Here is a 16,112-nt window from a genome sequence, read left to right on the forward strand (position 1 = left end):
AAAACCTATACCAAGAGATAAAATAGCCTAATGAAAGCCAGCCTGTAACAGGAGGAATTACATTAAGACATAGCTATATCTGCAGTTACAGACAGAGAACTAAACAAGTGAGCCACTCCCATCTTTCATGCTCTCAGTACAGCACACACAAACACCACAGATAGGTATACATAGGCTGCCCCAAAAGAAAGCATTGGCTAAAAGGCGCCAATCATTAAGCATACAGACAACAAGAACAGAATATATATACAGAGATGTTTAAGAACAGCTATTTTCTCAAATCTTGGCCTTTGTGAAATCTACTTCATGACTGAAGGTGAAAAATTATATATGGTAATATGTTATCACTTCCCAAATTAAAATACGTTTCAAAATACAATTTGAAACCTACTTTACATCCAGAATTGAATGATGGTGGTTGTGATTCTGCTAATCAGCTACTTGCTCCCTTCCATAAATCTGAAAGAAGCACCTACCTCACAACAGTGCTAAATTCTCATTTTTACAGTTATTCCTTTCATTGTTGTTTGCCTGCATGTTCAAATCTGCTACTTAACGCCTCTTGTCAGTTTTCCTATCTGCTGCTGCCATAGAAATTGTTAGAGACACTGATTTTGAGCTCACATGTCTGTTTCAAAAATTTAATCTTTCTCTAGGTACTGAAATACCAACACAGAAACATAACAAGTATGTATATTTAAATATCTACACTAGTATATTCAAGAGAGAGATTAGCTTTAATATCCATATTGCTCATCTCAGAGATACAGAGTAAATTCCCACCCAGCAATGCATGTCTGTCTTTGTTAATATTGCCACCTAGAGGAAACCATAGTTCTCCTTAGTGCTATTTTAATAATTCCACTTTTCTAGGCAAATTCTCAGAGAAGACAGTAAAAGCTAGACAGACTAAACAACAAGATTGCCAGATACCAAACACCTTAAAGGGATGTCCATTACCAGCCAATTTTTGAAATAGGCTGGTTTTCTATTGATAGAATTGAGATCAAGAATTCCAGTGTTTTTGTAGTGCCCTTCTCCCTACCTCCATTTCTGCCAGTCCCCAAATAGACTATGTATAATGCGGAACTGTCCTACTGTCTCATTTTCCACAACTAAAAGGCCAGAAGACACTTTCCTTGCAACACTAGAAATGGTCTGAAGACACCAATATGTTCACAACTGTAATGCCATAGATATCAGGGTACTGAACAAACTGATCCATCTTTCTAAACAAAGAGAAAAAAAAAGACTGAAGAAACACATTCAAGTTCTGAGAAATCCTGTAGGGCTTAACATTTTTTATAAATATGAGTTACTAACAATAAAAAGAGGGAACAAAATTGCACCAAACACAGCTTAGATCAGCTGTATCTATGTCAATTCCATTCTATTTTATGATATTGTATTCAAATTTTTAAAGGGAAATGATAATGTTGAAGTGTACAAGTAAGACTTCCATTTCACCGATCAGACTTGAACAATCTTTTCTTGTTCCTGTTCTCTTTTTTCTTGGGTGGGGGGGGGGGGCAGTTATAAAAGAAAAGAGAGCAGGAAATGGAACTGGTAGACCTGCACAAGAATCTGACTTAGTATCACGACCCACTTGTTTTTATCATTTAAGTAACTCAGTTTGTCAAAAAAAAAAAAAAAAAAAAAAGACACCCCCCCCCCCCAAAAAAAAAGAAAGAAAAAAACCCAGACATGAAAGACGGGCTTGTAAACTTAGCTAAGGCAGGAAAAGGGGAGTTGTGTTTAACATTCTGATCCTTCATTTATAGAACTTGTACTGCTCACACAAGAGTACTTACTGAAGTCAACTAGAAAGCAAAATAAGCTCACTGTAGGGAGGTGGCAAAAAAACCCACGCAGACTTTAGATCCTTAATGGCAGCAGTTATTTGATTTCCTAGTAGAGTGCAATTTGTTAAAAAAAAAAAAAACAAAAAAAAACCAGCAACCCCCCCCAGCTTTACCCCAAATACCCTGACAGCTTTCGTTGTTCATTTGATTAAATCACAGTTTAAGATGGTGTTAATATTACTCTTTGCAGAAATCTTTCCCAGTTTCTTTATAAGATCCTTATGTTTTAAAATAACTTCACTAGTTTTGTTTCTTTGATGAGGTAACTTGGCAAGCAATGCAACTAAGATCCTTCCTTAATCCACATAGCATAGCACAGAAATTTTTCAGATGTTCAATTTATGACTGCTGCAAACAGATACCCAATGATTTGACCTCCATATTTTTCAAATGTCAATGGCCTAAAGCTGTGACTTGCAATACTTATGCATAACTATCATAACTTCGTAAGAGTCCATTTACCATTTAACATTATGGAGTTGAGTTATTCTCTCTTATGAAGTAATTTTCAGAGAGCTCTCACTTTTCTGAAAAATAAAGTTTCAGAGAAGTTACTGGACTATCAGGAGGAGCCAGGAATAATTTAAGCCCCCAAATCTGTGAGGAATTATGGTCATTTATATACTGACTATACTTTCCAGTCTTTCTTGAATACATCACTTACTATTTTTTCCCAATTTGCAAATAACCGTTAACACTTTCCTAATTGTTTAGAGTGTAAGTAGCTAAGTAACAGTCTCCGGCCAATGTCCACTTGTTTTCTAATACGCCAACTCTTCCTACCACATGGCATTGCATTAGCCCATGGAAAAATGCCAGTTAACTAGCTTCCTGGAATTTAGGTGTGTTTTCAAGGATAGATTCTCCAAAGGTAGTATGTGTAAACTGTTAAGGGTGCAGAAACAACTAAACTTGTTTATATGTTACCATGCTAGATCACAAGATATCTTCTCCCAAATCATTCTATTACACATAGCCTATATATTTTTATTCCCACACTGTAAAGGGGTTTGATCTGAGGAACTTTTTCATGACAGCTTTCGTATTTTGCACAACTGCAGTGAGAATGAGACCACAGCATTCTTCTTCATTAAATAATGCAATACAAGAATTGCTCTTACAAAATATTACAGACAGAAAATACAACCAACTTTGAGCTATTCACAACTAGAGGGCTCTATGTAGTTGCACTATCAGCACCTATCAATATCAACTTCAAGGGGCACTAGTAACTTACCAAGCTATTAAAAAAATTTAAAAAGGCAAAAAAAGCCAAAAAGTTAATTAGAACAAGAAATAAGAGTATTATAAGAAAACCCAAACTACAAGCACTAGCAATTTGAGCAAGGATATCCAGTAAGACCCTTTATCAAGTTTCATTACTTTAGTAAATTCTGACTATTCTAGTAAAAATAGTCATTAAATGTCTAGATGAGTTTTGGATGCTGCTCATCTTTAAAATAGGGGGGAAAAAGGTGGTGCCATAGGATAGCATACCTGATAAATAAAGATAAGACAAACCCTAAGAGAGAACATCCCCACATAGAGAATTTATCAAAATAATCTGGTAACTTTCCTCTAGTACTCATTTATGAAAGCATTCAGCTCACTTTTTTTTCATATAGTAAGGATTAGAAAAACTCATGCAGGAAATTTTTAACTGAGAACAGGTATTGCTGTTTCCTTTTCAGTCTCCTTATACTAAAATCATCCCTCACTTAACTTACACAGTGTATTTCTTGATTTCTTCTATAAGGCTCCTTGTTGCTGACAGCTGTTCTGACCAACTCAGCTTCTCCAAATGGCTGACCTTTTGCCCCTGTCCATAGGCTACACATCTATAAAACATAATATTTTATTTTACATTAGCAGATATTGCGAACCTCAGATGTTTGAAATAATATTTTAGAGATTAAAGGTAGAAAGTACATTTCATAAGCTCTCAAACAACCTGAAATGTAATATGGTATCTTACATTACAAAGGACAAAAAAGAGCAGCTATTTTGTTCAACTAACTTAAAATGTTAAAATATTATCCCTATAGTATGTCACAGGCATCATTAAGCAGGCTGGGGGGGGGGAGAGGGAAATCAATGCTTTTGACAAAAGTATTTTATACACTTAGATTTTTCAAAATTAACTTGTTGCCTTTATTAGTACACTTGACAGTTGTGACAGAGAATTAGCAAGGGAAGCTTACAGAGTCAATTTCACTCATGTGCATTTTTCTGTTTGCAATACAGACCATGCAGAATTAAGATAATCACTTAACTAGCATAGAGAAATGGTATACTAAGGCAATTAGTTTTCTGGTATCTAGTCTGCATAAGATTTTTTTTAAGCTGAATAACACTGCATATTTCTTCTGGAAAGAATAATTCTCCCACCCACCCCATTTGCTTATGTTCTTCCACTTTCAGAACTGGATGTTAGCTTTAGACTTGCAGGTTGTGTGTGAAGATAGACAGATTTTCTGTGACACAGAGATGAGGCAGTTACATGCATTCCAGTTCTGGAAAAAGCAGGCAGTTCTATTCAGCTTCACCTGTTCTTCCCCCCCCCCCCCCCCCCATATCTTTCACTTCAAAGTTGCAATCAGTAATGCATCCATCCGTATCTGTAGTAAGTACACCTATGTAAAGTAATGATTATTACAGTCGTGGGCTCATTTCTTTTTCTTCCCTTTGCCTTTCTTGCCTCCCTCTCCTTGCTGGAGACTTTGTTCGCTACCTCCCATTTTTTGTGTTCTTGTTTTCAGTTTGGGAATGGTTTCTGCAGCATACAGCATCACTGATTTACCTAAAAATAAAGAGAGAAACAGTGCACAATGCATATGTCATATGTTAAGAACATTCACATCATTTTGAAAGCTAGAATCTTCAGTCCCAGCTCAGATTTTTGTTAAAACAGATACAAAATGCAGAGTTCCTTCTTACTTTCTGCATGTAGCTGGAAGCTTGGGCAAAGCTTTAGTCAGATTTTTCTTAAGCACAGGACTGACAAAGTGTCACAGCTCACTAGAACCTTGTCATTATTTAAACCAGATTATAACCTCTCTTGCACAGCCATCAAGACTGAGGTATCCCCTCTTTGATTGCCTGCATCAGTGGCACACGACCTCACAGCCTCCAAAGCATCTACACCCTTCCTATGACTCTCTCCCTCACTTTCCAACAGCCAAAAGTAGTTGGCACAGAGTAACCAGACAACACGTACAAGCATCTTTAGAAAGACACTACCATCTCCCACCAGGAACACAGCTTTAAATATTCTCCTTACCAACAGCATTCTTAGGCCATTCTAAATTCAGCATTCTACTTGCTGTCTTTCATATATATTTCTTCAGATATTTATTTGCTTCCCTTTTACATTCTGATTACTTACCAAGAAAAAAAAAAGCAGAAGCTGCCACATTTATTTGTTTACTAACTAATTAATAAGAATAGCTCATCTTGCATGACAAGTAAATTAGGGAACTTTCAGGGTCCCTCCCAATTTATTTTTAATTTATGAAAATAAATACACACTCAGTGTTGTAATTTATCAGTTTGTCACCTGTACTGATGTTTAACTAATGCAGGTAACCTAAGAAAAAGGTGGAATTTAGCCATTTTAATACCAACACCCGTTTTGAAAAATGACGCCCTTCTCCCCCACCCCCACAAAAACAAACAAACAAAACTGAATGGTTGTTTTGTTCACTATAGCAATCATGCAACTTTCCTCCAAATCCTTTTCAACTTTCATTTCAAGCATGAAGAAAAAAAGCAGGATCAAAGACAACAGCACTTTACAGATTCCACTCCCTTGCTTTATTTGATTGACTTAAACAAGTGAATTTATTTGATATTAAGTTCCAAAATTTGTAATAATAAAACTCATTGAACAAGCCAATAATACAAGAAAAACAAAGCCTTCCTGTTTTAGTAACAGTTAAAGCATCTAACCCAGATGCTCTACTCACGTGTTGGAAACTGAGGTAAACATGGGTTGCCATCATCTTGTTTGAGCTGAATTCGTACTCTACCCCTGTACTGCACATCACGATTCCACTCTCTAGGATACATCTTATTTTTCTGTCATATGAAAAGAGAAACTTATTTTACTAGGAATATGAAGTACTGGAATGATTTTCTCTGCAAGTTTTCCAGGCAAGCTATGAAAGTCACAGCAGCCTGCATGGAATTCTTCTGAGCAGATCAAAACCAGAACCACAACTCTGCATCAGCGTCATCCATCATTTAGCCAGTGCAGTAAAATCCAAAGTAATAGTTTAACTTTTCCAGAAGCACTGTTACAGCCAATTTACTGAATAACTTGCTACAGAGACTGTTGTACTGTTCCACCAATCTGGATCACAGTGACACAGGTTTTGTTTCATCTCCATGTCATGAACCTTTCTGGAACATCTTGAGACAATACATCAATGGGTCAGAGGCTGAGGCCCACTGATTTTGGATACTTGTATCTTTCATTTTTGTTAGAACAATGTTACAGGCTTCTTGCTTGTGCTGGCTATTTTACAGGCTGGGTGCAATAACAGGAATATATTAGTCTTCTTCTGAAAAGCAAAGTGATTTTGTACAGACTTTTGGATGCCAGCCATTAAATTCTTTGATGAAGACCTAATTTCTTTAATAAAATGTAATAGAAAATTCAGAAACATTTTATATTAATAATTAATTCTGAAAAGAATAAACTGTGAAAGAAGTTCCCTCTCTAGAAACACAGACTCATTCCCTAAGAAAGACAGGTGACTAAGTTAAACTGTTTAAAGACCAAGGAGTATTGAGTTGATTACTGCAGTACTGAAAACCTAACATTCTTAGGCTAAAACATGACTTCCACAGAGGTTTCAAAAGACCCTGAAGATTTCATGCAGCAGAATCCTATTCCTATAGGACATTCTTTCCAAAAATTAATAATCTTTCACTAGAAGTGAGCTACTTTTTAATATTTAATTTGTATAGTTCCAGGTTGCAAAATATATACACACATAAAATATATGTATATATTTTACAGTTTTTTTTATAGGCTAAAAGCATCATTATCTTTGAGATATGTGATTCTTGCCTTGTATACAGTTTTCCAACATCTATTTAAGCATTATGTTCAGTTATTGCTCAAAGAAAACAAGCATCTTGGCTGATGACCAAAGCTTTTCAATTACAGTTTGTCCTTGCTTGTAAGAAAAGACATAATGAAAGAAAAACTGAGACCCATATCAAGTTTTTTTTTTTTATTACCTCTACAAGCACATTGAATCCAACTGCTGCACACACATCTTGGATTTCTGTAGATGTCGGATTTTCAACAGCCTATTGAAACATGTTACAGTTATTCATTTTTAAATGCTGAATTACCTACATAGCAATAGTTTGATTCAAGGTTTCCCACCCTACACTCTGCAACTACAAAAAGTGGATGGGGAAAGGCAAGGCACTTCAAGTTATGACATATCTGCTGTAGAGTCATTTATGAGCCCTTCTACAGTCTAGGAAACATCAAAAAGAAGAAAGAAAAAGTAAAGATGACATCAGAAAAAAACAGGAAAGAGATGACACAGAATTATTTAGGACAGGGGAGAAGGTAACAGAATTGCCTAAGATAAAATAAGTGAAATGAAGTAACATCTATAATACTAATAAAAAACCAAGAATGATGAATCAATAATGGTAAACATATAGCAAGGACTGAGAAGAAAAGAACAGAAGTTCTCCAGGTACAAGATAGCAGATCCCTCCCATAGAGACAATTTTGATTGGAACTTATCTTAATATACCCATATTCTGTGCTTTGTCCCTTTGCTGCTGTCAAGGACAGAATTTAAAATGCACGTGGTACATAGATTTAGTAGATGTTGCTTTTAATGTGTCCAGAAATAGTTATAATAATCTCACTCCCTTATAGTATTTAGAATAGAATAGTATAGAATTCTGGGAATATAAAAGGCTTCTTTCACTGCTTAGGATTGTTTTTTCTGATAGTAGTAAAAAAACAATAATAAAAAAACATAATCTGCTTCTTGATCAGATAAGTCAGATCACCAATCACACAAGCATTAGCTTACTACTGCTGTCTGTATCACTTCTAAATTCAGCAAGTAAGTTCTGTAGTAGATTATCAAGCGTATTAGTTTTCAGTACTTCATCTTCCTGCCAAAGGTATTGCTCACATGAAAGCAGAGACTTCAACCCAGTGCTCTTCTAACAAGTTCACATGCTGACACTAAATTATCTTCAAATGCATTATAATTTCCAGTTATCAGTCTACTTGCTGAGAGGGATAGGTAAGATGAACAGCTCTGTCTGAGATTTAGCTTTATTTTCCAACTCCCTACATACTACTGCAAAGCAAAACATTGTATTTTCCTGCCACCCACAAATTACTTTGTCTATAGGTATCCTTCTTCCTTCTGCTATTGTCTTCTTGTTATTTAAATATGCTGGATAAATGCAGATGAATCTAGAAGAGAAAACATTGCAAGATTAAGTAATATCAACTCCTTAAACTGTTTTTGCAATTGTAAAACAAAGACAGCCCATTTCTATAACACAGAAGTTTCCACAGCAGTTTAGAACAGCCAGTTATTTTTCCTTGACTAATTAGCAAGACATTGCAAAATCCCATTTTCAGTTATTCAAGAGACTATGCAACCATTTGGCTGAAACCATCTTTGCAAGACACCAGTTTCAGGAGCAGGATGCGGACAAAGGAAGGGGCTATCTCCTAGGCTTTTGAGAAAAAAAATGAGGTTGAAAGACCATGTTTCCACCCACAGCATCTCAAAAGCTAAAATCTAATATATACATTTCACTCAGAAGAATTATGGAAGCTTTCCTTGAAAGGTTATAATACCCTCACTGCTGAATAATTTCAAGTTCTTGATAAAAGCAAAAAAAGCATTTTTATCATGGATTTGTTTTTCCCTATTCCCATAAAGAACTATCCAAATTTAGTCAGGTTACAAAGCCTTTGAAAAACTATGCCTAGAAACCTGGCAGAGTTAAGATTTTTCAAAAGATTCAACCCTTTTCAAGCATATGTAAGGACCAGAGTGACTGAACCTCACTCTTACTTCTCATCAGGCAGAAATACTAGCAGAGTAGAGATTAAGGAAGCAGAAAGCAAGCAAATTATCTAGAGCAGATTGGTATTCAGTGAGCTGCAGACCGACAAGGAGTCACTGATGGGGATTAAAAGGAAACATCTCTGAGGAGAAAGTCTGCCTCAAGAAAACATCTCTTTCTGACCCTGAAATCAGCCTCAGTCATCTCAACTCTCATTACTCTTCTACTCCCAAATACCCTTGAACTGATATTTTCTCTTATTACTTACAACCCTTTTTACAGAACAGCTACTGCTTTTATGCAAGTGGCAGAGATCTGCACAAGAAAATTCTAACCTCATTATTGAAATTCACAACCATCAACACACTGCACTGACCACCATCTCCTCCTCAGTTTACTTCTTCTGAGGTTTAAATGCATTACGTTAAAAGAATAATAAGGTAGTGCAACATCAAGCATTCCAGCATCAGGAAAGGCTAAATTTTCACTTCCTACATCAACAAATAAATGAGTTATTATAATCTCCCCCATATCACCCTTATACAAGCTGAACCTTCTCTGCAATGAATCACAGGTGAGTGATACCTGTAGGTTCCTCGATTTGCTGCAGAGCATGTGGGCTGCACACCTGAATGCTGCCCCTGGAAAACAGAGTTCTAGTCACCCCTATAAAAAGTGCTTGGGGAGACTAAGCATTTCAGCAACACTAAATTCAATACGTGGCCGTTAGCCATATTATATTTGTAACTAATCTTTGAAGACACGCAAAATAGAAATATTAACAACAAAATACAATTCTCCAAGTCCGCAGCACCTCACGCAGAACATCTAGAATACCTGTTCACTTTTACATACGGAAACCTGTCACAGGCAGCTAAAATATTCCTCATACGAATAGCTTAAAGGTAAGCGCAACCCCCCCCCCCCCCCCCAACAAAAGACAGCGGAAACAAGCCCATCGCGCACTACGCTCCGAACCGGCAGCCCCCAAAGCAGCCCGACGGCTCGGAGGCGCGGCCGACGCAGCGCCGAGGGAGAGCACGGGAGGGCGCCTGACCCCCCGCTCCCGCTGCCCCCCCGCCCCTTAGGCCCCTTCCCGACTGCCGCCACCAGCACAGCGCCCTGGGCTCGCACAGCCACTCGCCCCCGGCTACGGCCCAACGTACCCCCCACCCTCGGCCCGCTTCAAGCAAACGGGGTAGAGCGGGCCGACAGCCCTCCGAAACGAGGGCCGCAGCGGAGCAGGACCGGAGGACACAATCCGCGTTACCTCTCCTTATCAACCGGGGACGTGGTGGCGGCAGCGGCCATAATAACGGCAGCAACAGCACTCCCAGCCGTTACTACCGTCGGTCTGGCCGCGTCACCCCGCCCCCCACACCAGAAATCCCGCCCCCTCCTGTCCTCCGACGGGAACTCCCGGCATCCGATTGGGCGGCGTTGCTGTCCCTAAAGCGCGCCAGCCTGTAGGAGAGCGCAACGTAACTCGCGGCAGAGCGCGCGTGCGTCCTCCGCTGCGCAGGCGCCTCTGCTGAGGGGCGCGAGGCGGCGGCAGCGGCGGCCTCCCGCCGCGGGGGGGAGCCGAAGCGCTTGTTGGAAACGGGAACAAACCAAAGGTTTCTGGTGGAGAACAGGCTCAGCACGATGACCGTTGAGCAGAAACTGGAAGTGAAACACTGGGGGTCGCCTCAGCTCGATGGCTGCGTTCTTATCAACGGCAAAAGCGAAGTGAAGAACCCTACCAGCAGGTCGACGTTTCATTGCGAGGGGCTTCATTAAAAATGGCGCCCGGCCGCCAGGAGGAGTGTGCGGCCTTCTGCATGTGGGTTTTGGGGGTAATACTGTGCAGCAGTTCTGAGTGTGGAGACTTAAAGACTCGCAAAGCACGGAAAGCTCAGCATCTCACCTGCAAAATGCTGTTTCACTGCAACTTCCTGGAAAAGCCAATGCCGTTCACACATGTTGGTGTGAAATTCAGTGACATGACCAAAATGTTGATAAGAATGGGACACATTATCAAAGATTGTTTCAGTGCTAAAACTGTGGCTCATGCAGCCTATGTACCCAAGGGCATGACAGCTGATCCAGATCTTTGAAGCCAGAAACTTTTTGGTCAATATTTTAAATGTTATGTGAGGATGATCTAGTACTAAGAAACCTTTACAATAATTTGCCAGCATTTCAGGACACTTCAGTTATACCAAATGAACTATTCTGCACATGTTAAGTTTCCAGAGACCATATCAAGGGTGACATTCAAAGAGCAAACTTAAGTTTCAGTTCAAGCTGACAAAATGATTACTATGTTTTGTGATCACAGGTAGTAACAGTATTATGCTGTCTATTAGAGGGTGATGTTCCTGTTGAATGTTTTGTGCAGTCTCAGTAGTGAAAGACCACCCAGAGGTTTGGCAACAGCGATCAACTCTGTCCTTCATGAACATGAAGTGTACAAACCTACTGCTTGTAGGACAGTGCAGCAGTGATGATGGGTAGACTGAATGGAGTGCAAGCCCTAACGAAAAAGAAATTCCACAGGGTACATTTTGTGCACTGTTACACTCACCAATTAAACCTTTTCATGCAGCAGCTATGCTCCAGAACACACAAAGAACTGAAAGTATTTTTGCACGTTTTTCTGCATTCTCCTATTTTTTTCTGCCTCAAAAAGGCATACGGCTGTCCAAGATGAAGTACTGAATAGGAGGATGCTGAGACCGAGTGCAACACAATGGAATTTCCAGGGAAGAACTGTAAGGACAGTTCATGAAAACTTGGAAGAGTTATGGAAACGCTTCAGAAAGAATCAAGGTGGCATTTAGCACCCAGTCATGAGTTATTTGGGCCACTGATTCTTTTGAATGGTGAGCAGTTTTGTTGTCTTCTTTCTTTCCATCTTTCCTCTCATTATGCCAGATGTGAATATACTGTTCAAACTACTACAGAAGAGAAATACAACTGTGTGGTCTCTGCAATAGCAGCTTTCAAAGATGTGATTGCAGCTATATGAGATCAGGGCAAAGCTTTGGCAGCTCTTTAGAAAGATAAGCTGATAACAAAAAGAAAAGTTACACAAACCGAGCTGAGTCAAGTTATGAAGGAAGCTTTTGATCCAATAGTTGTCCATGCTGAAGACCGATTTCCAGAGAGTGATCCCTGATTACCATCAAGCTGGCTGATATGGAGTTCTTTAAAAAATACGTGTGTTATTTTTCTGAAGGGGGATAAAACACAGCAATTGACTATTTTCTGTTTTCAAGAAAAAAAAAGACACAGCTTGTTATTTTCTACTGATGCATAGATCTCATAAGTGGTATAAAATTCACTACATCACTGTTTTACAAAACAATATAGAAGAAATTTTCAGTGAAATGATGAACTCCTTTAAATTATAATCATGATATCTTTGACGACATCAGAACTGAAAAAAGATTTTCTTGACACTGAAATGTATGGAAGACCTGCTTGAGGAACATGAAAAGCACAGAATAACAGGATGCTTTAGCAGTGCTGTTGATAGAGAATAACCTAGTGAAGTCATGGAGCATTTGGCAAGGCTGAAGAACAGACAGGCACAGTCTTTTTGTGTGATGCTGTCAGATGCTGGGAAGAAAAACATACCTCTCTAAAAGGTAATTATTAAAAATAATTATGTATTTAAACACATGGCCATTTTTTGTTAATTTATAACAACAAAACATTCTCATCTTGTTAGCTTGATAAAGAATTACCAGCATTGTTTAGTACAATACTATTCTTTCAAGTCTCTGTTGCATACACACACGCGTGTCTATTATGGGACTTTTGTTGAGATCCCCACCAACTAAACAGTGTCAGAAGTACCACTACTTTGGGAGCTGTTGTCCAACTTGTCAGTGCTTAACCTGTGCCTCAGTCAGGGTGGCAGAAGCAGGCTGGGCCAGCTGCTGTGACCTCCGTTCAGCAAAACAAGCAGTAGGGCAGGGAAGGAGGGAGGTGGGCAGGTCAGCACCGTTTGCTCCGCATTCGCTGCCTGCATGCGTGCTGCATGGCAATGAGACCCTGCAGTGCCAGGGTTGTGCTTCCCTAACAGCAGGCTGCAGGCTGTTACTTGTGCTCAGGGAGAAGGTGGGTTGTTTTACAATTGTTTACAACATTTAACCCTCCATGACTGTATATACAATATAAGCTGTGGACAGAGTAGATTTCATTGTACTCATTGTGTCCTAGTACCAATATCTATGCATGGCATACTCATCGTCTGATCTCTAAATTAAACATGTTCATCACTAAACCATGTTATGCATCAAGCTCGTTGCAGTTTATTTTTGTTCTTCAAATAACAATATGCATAACCTGGGACACACGGTCTTGAATCCCCCAAAAGGGTATAAACCTAGATCTCCTTCTGAAAAACAATGCTCTAGCAGAGTTTAAATAAAAGAACTACCTAATGCTTTTAGGGAAAAAAAATATATTTATTTGGTATTTCCACAGTTTCAAATACAATTAATAAAAATTAGGCTAAAACTTAATGAACAAATACTAAAAGTTATTTCTCCATTGTGCCATTTTTTTCTCTTAGATTTTTGCAACGTTTTTAATTTCTCTGTTACTTTGTAGACCACTTTCTGGTGCATAATGGACTGCTATTAGACAACAGATTGAGAAACTGCTATGACATTAGATAAAAAATGGCAGCAAACACAGCTGCAATTTGTGAGTGGCCTGATACTGTTACTGCATATTAAGTTTGCTCTCAGTCTGCCCACTTATTTCAGGATCCTGAGAAAGCTTTTATATGTTTGTTTGTTTAATGTTGCTATATTTGATAACTGCATGGTATTTTTTCCTTTGTTTGAATTTATATAGTTTCTTAACATTAACATATGTGGATTAATGATTTCTCTTCTAAAATAATATTTAAACTTACTTTTACATAGCACAGAAGCTACTTAGCCGATATAAGTATTTGTGGTGATGACATAAAGGATTTTTCACGTCTATTTCAGATGGAAAAAATTATAAACAATTCTTGGAAATTGAGTTTGTCGAGTTACAGATTGAATTATATCGCATACATGGCTGACCACAACAAGGGAAGCATGTCTTCTTTTCTGTATATCCTATTCTTACATACCAATCTCATGTCTTGGTGCTAGAATTCACAGTATCTTGAAACTAACATGCCTAAAATGAAGCATTAGATACAAACATGTCAGTTTAATCCCCACCATCACTATAAAACCATCACATTGAGTATATGGCATCCAGCCACTACATTTGTTCTAGTGTCACAAGAAATTTATTTTAAACTTAAATTCTGCATATTTCCAGCCTGAAGAATTCAAAGACATAAGTAGGTCACAAAACACACCAACTCAGGCATATAAAAGGAGCAGGCACTCTCCAAATATCTATTGTCCCTGACATCAGAAATTCAGTAATTAAGCAATAAAGTTCAAAACCTGGCAGCTCTTAAACATTCAAATCAATGTGAGGATAAGGTGTAATTGCTCTTGAGGACAGGACCCATGTATGTCTGAAGCAAAACTTCACAATTCCAAATAATGCCTTTGCTTAGTACCAGGGATACTGGTCTCTGAAAGCTGCTTATAACTTCATTCCGTATGTCTCAACTACGCAGTGGAAATGGAAATAGCAGGGAATGAACATTGCACTACGCGCACTTCAAACAGAAATCTGTCATAGCACACATGGCAGCGAGTAAGGTGTGCTCAGGCAAACCCTGTTTTATGACTGCGGCAGGGAAAAAAAACTATCAAAAAATTATAATCAAGGGCCTGTAAAATTATGAAACAGAAATTCAGCAGTGGTTGTGATACAGCCTGGTACATTTCACCTGGGATAAATCCAGATGCCCTAACTGAAAGTGGCTGCCCATGCAAAAGCATCTGGATTGAGCCAAAACAATACTTCTGCGTATTACTGGAAGTGATGTACAGGTATCAGCTCATTCAGGCCTAGCTTAGGTGTTCAGTTTTCTCTGACCTGGTGTTACACTGTATAGTCTAAATAGGCTAGAAATGTGTATATAACATACAGATTAGTGGCATCATTCAAGAGGAGGTATGTTTTCAGCTAGATTGGTGCAACACCTCTGTAGTGGACTGCTGATACAATGCAGAACAAAGAAAAGGGATGCAGGGTGAAATCTTGGTTGGTTCAATAGACATTGAAAGGAAGTGTTGAGCAGAGAAGGATTTTCCCACAGTCTTTATAAGCAAGGATTCAAAAAAATGTATTTTAAAATAAAATATAGGGAAAATAAATGGAAATAAAAGAAACCATTTAAATAGAAACACTTCATGAAATATGACACTAAGATGGAAGTGTAGGCAGTTGTAAACTAGCTCTGTCTGAAAGATAACTTTGAAGAGTATAGAGAAGAAAAAAAAAGAATGCTGTGCTTCATTTAGATTCACAAAAGTGGTGTTTACATATCATGAAACTTCAGTATGCAGACTGAACCATAGCATCTTGGTATATTGTACTTTTAGAATGCTGTGTACACCACTTTCCCAAAAGAAGTGATTATTTTAAATCCATGGACTACTACAGTTCTTTCTATCTTAGTAAGCCAAAATCCTGTCCTTTACCATAGGGGGTCTCTGGAGAAGCACCACCTCATGGCTATCCTACAATTTAAGAGACAATTGCACCACTTACTCTCTTTAGTACTCAGCAGAAAAGTCCCTTCTGTTCATCAGTATGATAGAGTCCTAGAAATAATCCTGATAGCACATGCATCCTTAAAAAGGCATAAACATCCACAAGATTTCTAAAGCTATTTTGGGCTTACTTGTTTCAATCTGCTTAACTGCTGCACCATAACAGCAGCAGTCCCATAGCTGCCTTGAAACAGCACTCCGGAATGGTACTTAATGCAGAACTAAAAGTCTTTTAGAATATCTTACCTAGACTCAACCCTTGACTTCAGAAAATACTGCAGACACCGTATACAGTATTTCTCTGAGATATGGGGGAAAACTGGCATGCACCACATTGCCGATGGACTCTATCCAATTTCTATTTAGCTGGCAACAAAAGAATTGGCAAAATGCAAATACAGAAAATAAGGATTTCTACCCATCTCTAATTCCTTGCTATTTGCAAAGAAAATGTGACTGGGAAAAAAAGTATAGTCTCAGTTTTACATCCAATTGTTCCTTGGCCTTT

General features: G+C 38.5%; 1 protein-coding gene across 1 annotated transcript; it reads right to left on the reverse strand.

The window, feature by feature from the left end:
- Positions 1 to 4,419: 4,419 nt before the first annotated feature.
- SRP19 (signal recognition particle 19) lies at positions 4,420 to 10,319 on the reverse strand. Its single transcript, XM_067315166.1, has 5 exons — positions 10,204 to 10,319; positions 8,253 to 8,328; positions 7,110 to 7,181; positions 5,828 to 5,939; positions 4,420 to 4,662 (listed from the first exon to the last, which is right to left on the reverse strand). Exons 1-5 carry the CDS (start codon positions 10,242 to 10,244, stop codon positions 4,529 to 4,531), a joined length of 435 nt encoding a protein of 144 aa, XP_067171267.1. The 5' UTR covers positions 10,245 to 10,319; the 3' UTR covers positions 4,420 to 4,528.
- Positions 10,320 to 16,112: the final 5,793 nt, after the last annotated feature.

The sequence above is a fragment of the Apteryx mantelli genome, chromosome Z (assembly GCF_036417845.1).
Source record: "Apteryx mantelli isolate bAptMan1 chromosome Z, bAptMan1.hap1, whole genome shotgun sequence".
Classification (NCBI taxonomy): domain Eukaryota; kingdom Metazoa; phylum Chordata; class Aves; order Apterygiformes; family Apterygidae; genus Apteryx; species Apteryx mantelli.

Excerpts from the sequence above, each read along its gene's own strand:
- SRP19 (XM_067315166.1), bottom strand. The coding sequence starts at position 10,244 with ATGGCCGCTGCCGCCACCACGTCCCCGGTTGATAAGGAGAG. Across the intron at positions 7,182-8,252 it reads GAAGGATACCTATAGACAAA|GCTGTTGAAAATCCGACATC; the intron begins GTAATTTGTGGG and ends ATGTTTCAATAG. Across the intron at positions 4,663-5,827 it reads TTTACCTCAGTTTCCAACAC|GTAAATCAGTGATGCTGTAT; the intron begins GTGAGTAGAGCA and ends CTTTATTTTTAG.